Genomic DNA, 9939 nt, shown 5'->3' on the forward strand with positions numbered 1-9939 from the left:
CATATATTTTGATTCTAACATTGCCAACACCTACAACATCACATTCAGCATTGTTTCTCAACTGTACTTTAATATTATCCAAGAATTGATAATTAGTAAGCTAGTTTCTATTTATTGTAGCATGAAATGAATGACCAAAATACATAATCTATCCATCAAACGATAAATATTCAGTGACAGACAAGACAAAATTGACACTATCCAAATTACCATAAGCTATAACTGTAACATTATTTGCAGACTCAACTATAATTCGTTTGTCTTTCTCATTTTTCAGCTTAAGGCAATTTATTTTAAGATGTCCCTTTGTGCCACAGCTCTAACAAACAACACCACTAGTTTTAGATTGATTGCCTCTATTCATGTTTATGCTACTCCTGCTAACACTTGTACTAGTTCTTCATTTGTTTTCACCTACTAAAGTAGCAAATATAGGTTCGCTAGATTCTCTTCTATAGATGTCCTCACTCATAATTATATCTTGAACCCAATCAAATGTTTAAGTTTGTTGACCCAGAGGAATTATTAACAATGATAATAGTTGTGTTTCAACTATCAAGCAATGAGAATAACAAAATCAAAGCACATACCTCATATTCAAAGTCTATCTCAACTGAACTCAATTGACTAACAATTACATTGAATTCAATGATATGATCTACAACTAACGCACCTTTGCTCAACTTCAAGTTAAAATGATGTTGCATCAAATATACATAGTTGATCACAGAGGACTTCTCTTATAGATCCGAAAGGGCTTTCATCAAATTCACAATGGCATTCTCATGCATGATGTTAAATGCAACATTATGAGCCAACATAAGTCAAATGACACTTAAAGCTTGTCTGCCTAGCAAATCCCAATCAGCTTACTTCATTGTCTATAGTTTCTCCCCAAATAGAGGCAAATGCAGTTTTATTTGATAGAGATAATCCTTAATTTGCATCTTCTAGAAATTAAAATTCTTCCCATTAGTTATGTCAATTCTCACTTTTTCTTCTACTATCATCATCGATTTGCTTCAACTCAATCAAATTTGGTTCAGATACCAATTATTGCAAAAAGTGAGCAATCGAATAATAAAATAGACAGAACGAGAAAAAAATGGGCACCTGACTTTCGTGATTTGGTCATAGTGACCCACATCCACGAGGTGAGTACCAACGAATTTCCTCATAGGAGATTACAACTACATTTGAATCACTCAAACATTCTCACTATTTCCCAAACCCCAATTACACCAAATAACTTACGTAGTGTTAGCCTCATAATTTTTCACGAAATAATCTCTAAATCTCATGTAAAAATTAAACACAAATTCTTATCAAAAGAATTTATTGGCTTCAATACTAATTTTTATTGAATGTAATTGCTTGAACGAAATCAGCTCCTAGCACTCGTCTGAAAAATTGGTGCTTTAGGACCCCTCACGTCAACAACAGCGCAAATTGCAATATAAATGCCAGCAAAGCCCGTTCAAGGAGCCCGCAACAAAAAATATTTATATGTGCCCAAGAGTTCACTGAGTCCAAGTCCAACTCAATGTCCAGAGTTGACCTTTCAAATTGAGCCCTTATCTCCACGCTCGACTTTGCTGTTTCAAGCCGTGAAGTCCATCAACAGATATCAACCAAGAAGAAAATCCCATTGGATACATGCTGAAATTTCCAATTTCGGTCTCCAACACATATGAGGAAACCAAATCTTCGAAACGTGATCTCTCATTAATTTCATTTCCAAAATTTATATTTTTTGCTTTGAGTTCAAACTCGATACATATTTTAATATTATATTTGCAAGAGAAAATATGGAGGGCTCCATCCAACGATCGACTTCTCTAAATAGGTCATTCATCGGCTATCACAGTAGGATCCAAATGGATCAAACATTTGGACAAAGCCGTCCTCTAGATAGATTAGTTGGCAGTTGGATTTGCCGACACCAAATGCTATGCCTTTCGAAGCGAGACATCCACAACCATGGATTATTTAAAAGGAAGGAAATCGTAGTATCAGGGAAGGTCGTTGATGAGCCTTTGTCCTGTTTCTGACAGAAACGAAACTTATATTCTTGGATTTGAAGTAGTTGCCTTTATCTACAGGCAGGATTGGTACTTGATGCCATTTAAAGGGCCAAGCTGGGAATATTTGAAGTTTATAGAGTTGCCGAATTGACGAATTAATGCCACAGTTGTACGATGGAAGTAATTCAAGCTTCAATCAGTTAAGAGGTTGTGAAATAATTTATTGTTTTCTGATACATACGAGCATTCAGGTAGCGAGAAAATCACGTGAGAAATTCATTGCACATCTCTCTCTCTCTCTCTCTCTCTCTCTCTCTCTCTCTCTGATTCTGCTACTCTCTTGATCCTTATTTCCCCTTTCATGTTTCTAATCAGGACTATTCATTGTCGTAAGCTTGTCTTTACGTCTTTCTAAATAGGAGTGATTGGTCTTAAAGTGGGTAGGTTCCAGGCTATTATAATCAGTTCCTACTTTTTGGAACCTATTATATTTGCCTCAAACCAATTGCGGAACCTATCCTATTTTTGTAGTTCAATTTCAAGGTCTACCCAAGTACCTATTTTTTTTTTTCTTTTGTTCCTTTTGTTGTTTCATTTTTTGCAGCAAAATAATATAAAGCTGAACAAATTTGTGAGCATACCACCGACTAGAGCTCAAAAGCTGTGCCGGCACTTCCCAGAAAATCCATAACTGTTGAAAACCCTGTAATAGAGGAGTGTTGAAAACTGGTCTGCAAGTCGGGTTTTAGTATGAACCAAACCAAATTGACATTTTTTTTTTTTTTTTTTTTTGGTTAAGCCAAATTGACATTTTTATCAGGTTGAAAACCAAGAAGTTAAATCTGAGAGTCTAAAAGAGAACCCTCAAGTGATGCTGCTAATCGTCAATTTCCTTGCGCATTTCAAAACGAATGACGAGAATTTCTAGATGGAGACAGAGAGAGGCGTACCAGTCACTACTTGTTGAATTTTTGGAGCGAACTCTTCAATCTAGAAATGAAAAGCGGGAGCATTGGAACAGAAACGAAGCATAAAGATCGGACAGAGGCAAGAACACAAAAAGAGCGCATTGGGGTACACTATAACACATACCTCTTGAGGGGTGAGAGAAGTGCGAGCAGTTTCAGCTAAGCGAGGCATGTCGGGAGACTCGAGAGAGGAGGAGGAGGGGGAGGAGGGAGTTTTTTGGGTCGAGCAGCTTGGGATGATTACTCGGACGAGTTTGGCATGAAGAACAGGGATGACTTTGAGATGGTGACGATGTTACGGGTGAAGAGGCGACCGCAAAGGACGGAAGGAATAAAGGATTGCTAAGGTTGGAATTAGACATTAGGGGAAAAAGAAATTAAGAGTTCGGGTTTTTTAGTTTATAAAACTGGTTCGGGTGGTTTGATTCCGAAACCTATTTTTCCGGCAGTTCGGTAAAACCGATCCAGTTGCACACCCCATTTTTACGTATGCCAGGCATGATGTCACATTTTCAAATGCTTAGAGTTGGTTCTTGCTATGCTATACATGTCTTCTACGAAAGAAAGATTCTCCAAGCAGCTTTTTCATTGCTAGTGGATACCGAGATTCTTCTCGAGGACCATACTAGTTCAGGTGTTGTTGATGATGGTCCTTTCAAAGGAACTTTGCATGCCCACTTTGCGTTCAAATCTCGATCTTCCGAAATTCTCACTTGAGCACTTCTTGAGCTCGTGCGTGAATTTGATGCTCCCCTTCGAATTAGTTAGGATTGGTGGCTGGCCTTCATTGTAATCATCATCAATTTCTATTTCTCTGTAGGAATCGATATTATCTGGCTGAAAGGAGTTTCATGAATTCGACAGGAAATAAGTATGGAAACTTAAGATGATAGTTGTTTCTCTCTGCTCGCTCGCAAAATTACCCAATCGAGGATGGAAGATTTAAAGTTGCTAACCATCTGTGCAGATAAGCCAGAAGTACAAGGAGGAAATTGCATGCAGGAATAGGAAGGTATGTGGAAGTAGTACTGGACTAAGAACTTACGTTTAAAAATGTCAAAATGAAATTATATAAGAATAAAGATACATCTGCCTCTACTTCAATGAACCATAAGTCAAGCTTCAAGGATGGTGGCATGAATGTATTCAATAGAGGTCCACCTGATCAGAGGCTGGAAAAGGCAGCTTTTAAAGCTCTGTCTTTTTTCTTATCTTTGGCTTAAAGGCAGCTTTCAGAGCTTATTCGGTTTAAAACTGTACTGAAGCTAACTTACATTAATAAAAGTCTGCTAGAAAGATCACATGTCTAGAAAATAAGGCCTCCTCAAACAGTGACAGTCCTCACCTCGGCTGCATCTCCTTCTTCATCCTCTCCAGAAATTTCCTCAAGCGAAAGGCCCTTCGCCTCCGGTACCAAGAACGTGAAGACCACCCCGAGGCAGTTGGTCGCGCCGAGTATCATCATGGTCTTCTTAATGCCGATCCCGTCTACTGCATACACAAAACCAAATGTGCCCAACAAGGACCCGGCCTTGCCAGCTGCTGCAGATATGCCGTGGCACGTCGACCTAAACCTTGCTGGGAAGATCTCGGCGGGGACCACAAATGTGGTGGCATTGGGCCCAAAGTTTGCAAAGAAGAACGTGAGAGAGTACATGATCAGGAACCCAGTACTATTGCCAGGCGATTTCCAGTGGTTGTATGGGATGGCCAAAGCAAACATGAACACTGTCATGAAGAAGAAGCCCATCAATTGTATTGCGAACCTTCCCATCTTGTCGATGAGTGCCACCGTGAACCAGTACCCTGGGACTGTGGCGCACAGAGCGATCAGGCTCTGTGCACGCCCAATCCGGTACACCTCTTCTATGGCACTCATTTTTTCCGCCGCTGGAAGCCAACCGATGGACGTGTAGATGTCTTTCTGGAAAAGGTTCTGGCTATAGAAGGCAATGTCCAAGAGGAACCAGGTGGTTGTAGTACCGAGCAAGTGGAGTCCGTGGCGTTGGACGAACTGCTTCGAGAACAAGCCAAAGTCGTTCCCTTGCTCCCGCGGCTCGACTTTCTCCGGCTCTGCTTCCAAATCAACTCGGAGAACCTTCGACATGTCGGCTGCAGCTTGCTGGGCGTTCTTGGCAACTAGAGCGGTGTAACGAGCTGTTTCGGGCATTTTCATCCGCCAGTAATATGTTAGAGCTGCTGGAACCGCACCGAACATCAAAATTATCCGCCACACATAGTCGGCTTGGGGGACAGTGGAGAGGCTTGGATTGACGTCATAGGCCGGAGCAGGATATGCAGCCTTAAAGGCCGCGGAGACAATTATACTGACTGCACCACCAGCCAAAATCCCGAAGCCCTGCATTGCGAAGACAGCCGCAATGAAGGCACCACGAGTCTTCTTGTTCGCGTACTCCGACATGATGGTGGCGGAAAGGGGGTAGTCCCCACCAATTCCAAATCCAAGCCAAAACCTGAAGAAGCAAAGGGTTGCTATCACCCCTTTCGCTTCCTTACCGAAGGAGAGCCCCGAGGCGATGGAACAGAAGATCATGAGCATGAGGGTCACGCCGTAGACCCTCTTCCGGCCCATCTTGTCCCCCAACCACCCAAAGAAGATCTGGCCTGCAAGGGTCCCGCTCAAGGCGACCCCAGTGACCGCTGACGTCACGTTGGAAGGCAGAGTGCCTGGGGTGGACGAACCCGGCACGGTGTAGTACAGGCGGCCGAGGAGTGACGTCACGATGGATATGCAGAAGAGGTCATATGCATCGGTGAAGAAGCCCATGCCGGCGATGATAATCGCCGTGAAATGGTACCATTGTGTTTTGGCTGAATCGAGGGCATTGAGCACCTTCAGTTGTTCTTTAGCCATTGCTCAGCCCTCTCTCAAGTTCCCTTGCAGCTGCTACACTTCGACCGCAAAATTTAGCAAAAACAGATGGAACTTATGCTCTACTAAACGAATGAAAAGTAACATGTTCATGTGACCCTAAATAGCCAAATTATAGGAGCGGTCAAACTTTACTTGTGCCGGTGAAATGAACAAGGAATATACCGTAAGGAATAAACGGACAATCGCATAAAAAACCTTTTCTGAAGTTTCTCTGAGACCCGTAAACGATTAAGAGCAGGCTGACTTTCAAAAAAGACATTGGAGGATAATGACTGGTTGAGAGGGAAATTAAAAGTATGCAACGCAACCACGGGTCTTTTATTAAGTCGATGAAATGAGATCATGAGGTTGACCCTGAGGCTTATGCGTTGAACATTATATGATCCTAGCAAAGTGGACTACGAAAAGCATAACTTCAACAAGCAAAACGCGCATACCGCCCAGAAAGGAATTAAAAAAACAAACACAACGCGTTCCGTTTATAGAATGGAAAATTCCACCAAAAGTCCAAATTTTGTTCATGTGCAGCATCAATACTTAAAACGTTTTTCTTCGTGTTGCCAATAGCTCTCGAATTTGTACCAGTGAGTCAAAATTAGCTTCCATCATAGTTTCATTGAGGACGGTAGCTAAAAATCCAACGCAGCGTGGAGACAACAGGCATTTGAAACTAGCGTGGGTCTCACATGGCTTTTTGTCGGAGGGAAAATTCTACCGAAAAGCCTCAATTTTGCCTAGTATGACTCTGATACTTCAAACTTGTTTTTGGTATCGACAAATACCTCAAACTAGTATCAGTGGCTTAAAAATATTTTCCGTCACAGTTTCATTCAAATGATCTTTAAAAATCTGACGTAACAACTTGTGTGGACATTGGCAGGCAAACGAATTTGACGTGACTTTAATTTAGTCCAAAACGACTTCATTTCATGGATTATCACACTTCCGTAATTCTAAAAATTGTCACAGAGACGACTTGTTACTGTGGAGGTCCAGTTTTTAAAAAAATATAAAATTTGACAAGTTATTACCCTGCAATATGAGTACGCAGTGACTTCTTATACATGTAAACCATATATTTATCGAACTTGCAAATGGATAAAATGACGTCATTTTGGAGTAGATTAAAGCCACATAAAATCGACTCAAATTCTTCTGTCAGCCGTATTTTCATCATGATTAAAAAATGGGCATACTGTATTTGGGATCTAATGCCACACTCGAGAATGAAGGAATTTCAGAGAGTGAATTTTTAGAATTCAATATGCAATTCCCCACATTGGATTTTAGCGATTGTCTTGGACGGAAATGTGACGAATGGTAGTTTTGGATCACTTGTACAAATTTGAAGTATTAGTAACACGAAAAAAGTTCAGGACTTTAGTATTACATTGGATAAGCTTTAAGCCTTTTTGTGGAATTTTTATTGAGAAAAACAATGTCTCTTTAAAATATAATAAAGTCATGTCAAATCCACATTAGCTCCATTTGTCTACCTTGTTCTCGCAGGCTTCACATCAGATTTTTAATGGTCTTCTTGGACGGAACTACGACAAAAACTATTTTTTTTAGTCATTATATAAATTTGGGGTATTTGTGAAACGAAAAAAAAAAAGTTTGAGGTTTTATTGTCACCTAGACAAAGTTGAGACTTTTAATGGAATTTTCCATTTAAAGAAAAAAAAACAAAAGATGCCAATTCAAGCTTGGATTATTGCATATGATCATTTCAAAGATTTTTTCCGAACTTTTACAAATCACAAATTAAAGCATAACGAATTCTCGACCCAATAGGTACTGTGTTTGATCAGCGAGTGTCATAGTCCAATTTCTCCTATACCGATGTGGGCTGACAAGTCAACTTTTTGTGGTATCGAGGTGAATCGTGAGATGTGCATAAAATTTAATACAACTAGCTTAAAAGAGTAACGTCAAAATGTTGTCTTAAAATTCTAGGAATATCATTTCAAAGGATCTCTGAAGATGAGATTTATCTCCCGTGTATAAACTGACCATGAGCTGATATCGTTTTTCCTATTAAGGCCATAATAGGAGGAAATCAGTTAATGTGTTGAAGTAATCTGAATTTTTCGTTCAAGGGAGTGAATGTCTGAACTAGATTGGACAAGGTATGATTGATTATAAGGATGTGATTCTCCATATGGTTTTTGAGCATAGTGCCAGATCGGTTACAAGATTGGCCTTGTGTTCCGGCTCACCAAATGCTGCACGAGCTTGTTCTCGACCAAGAAAATTTTGGCCTGTGACCCGAGGACAAGAAAAACAGCTATTTGCTTCATCTTCTTCTTCCTCTCTACAAGCTTTGACTTTTGGTGTGCAAAGTCCCAATCCAATTATACTGCAGGACACGAAAAAAGAGGGGCAGGGTTACAAGCCACAAAACAAGAACCAGATTTCGTGTACGATAACGTTATATATATATTATACACGCCTCAAAACAAGAAGACAAGGCGTACACGAAGCTCCGACACTTCACACATATATTTATCTATCTATATATATATAGAGCAAAGCAAGAATGCGAAGCGTACACGAAAGATTGACAACGTTGTATTATAAAAAAATGAATTAAATCCAATCAAACCGAGGGATCCCTTAACTATAGAAGAGATTAATAAAACGAATCACACTTGTACCGCTAAACGATAACCGCTACAATGCGATTATTGAATATAAATGAAATTTTTATCGAACAAAAAAAAGTAATCAGACATAATCAAGATAGGATCCAAAAGAAAATAATTATGAAAATTATAGCATTAACGTGTTCATTTTGGCTTTGTCAGTAAACCTAATCAGACTAGTACAAGAGTTCTCCTAATTCAAAATTAAAATAAAGAAAGCTGGAGGACCTTGGACAGGACAGATAGGGTTAGAGAGAGAGAGATGGCGGGTGGAGGGTCCGTGTCTGTATAACGGAGGCAAGACGGGCGGTTCGGTCATCGACGTCAACTAGCCGACGCCACTGGAATTTGAAGATTTTAATTTTCTACTTACTTTTGGTATCTTTCAAATTTTAAGCTGTCGGCAGTTCTTTTTAAAACTTTCAACGCGCCATATTCCCCTGCCGGATAATGCTTTTTATCTGTTGGTGACGATTCATTTCTCCATAGATCGACATAAACAGTTATGTCAATGTTGAAACTTGGTCCTCACCGTAGCTTCTAACTAGGATGAATGCGCTGACTATAAATATTATGTATGATGTCATCGGGTCTAATTATTTGTCCGACCATAAGATCAGATATATACCCTCTTTCCTTTCCTCATTTGGATTCTTATCACCTAGTCACGTTTTCATCCTTCATATTCCGATCATGTTTTCAAGTGCAACTTTCGTGAGTACAAATCATAGGTGATTATGGATCTAACATTCTATTGAAAGAGCCAAGGTCCAATTCGCCAGAAGCGCAAAACGGGTAGTCTTGGGCCAATACCTCCCTTATTTTTGCCCTACCCGTCCACTTTGCTTGATCTAGACTCGTGTAAACCCGATTTATTTTATACGAAAAATTTAATACAATCTTTAATCGATAGGACGCTAACGCAAGGGCTTTTTGGGCTTTGTACTAGGAGCGGTATATCCAAATGTATCCATTGATAAGGTCTATTACAAATGGCAAGCTGTGGAATAATTTTGAATTTTTATTACAGCACACAAAAAGCCAAATCTTGTTTTAGTCAAACGAACTTCTCAATTATCAATTTGACTTGAGCATGATTTTAGGATATAACCAACGATTGGAGAATTGGATTGATAGAACCGGTTCAATTTCAAGTTTCGAGATATGCAAACTGCGTTTAAAGTTTTTTAAAAAAAAAAATTTGAGAACTTGTTCCGACGAACTAGGAATTTAGAAGAAGCTTTTTATATTTTTCTTGTTCCATGTCTATAGCGTTCAATGATAAAAAAAAAAAAAGTGTAGATTTATTACGGTACCATCAAAATCGATAAGAGACCAAAGATAGGTCGATTTGATAGAGATATGTGATTAGTACATGAGTGATTCCACCTAATTGCAATTTTTTT

The 9939-nt window shown here is 39.6% G+C and overlaps 1 protein-coding gene across 1 annotated transcript; it reads right to left on the reverse strand.

Annotated features, from left to right (window-relative positions):
- Positions 1-4033: 4033 nt before the first annotated feature.
- LOC104456103 (low affinity inorganic phosphate transporter 1) lies at positions 4034-6077 on the reverse strand. Its single transcript, XM_010070828.3, has one exon. It carries the CDS (start codon positions 5865-5867, stop codon positions 4317-4319), a length of 1551 nt encoding a protein of 516 aa, XP_010069130.2. The 5' UTR covers positions 5868-6077; the 3' UTR covers positions 4034-4316.
- Between the last annotated feature and the right edge of the window lie 3862 nt (positions 6078-9939).

This window comes from Eucalyptus grandis, chromosome 8 (genome assembly GCF_016545825.1).
Source record: "Eucalyptus grandis isolate ANBG69807.140 chromosome 8, ASM1654582v1, whole genome shotgun sequence".
NCBI lineage: Eukaryota > Viridiplantae > Streptophyta > Magnoliopsida > Myrtales > Myrtaceae > Eucalyptus > Eucalyptus grandis.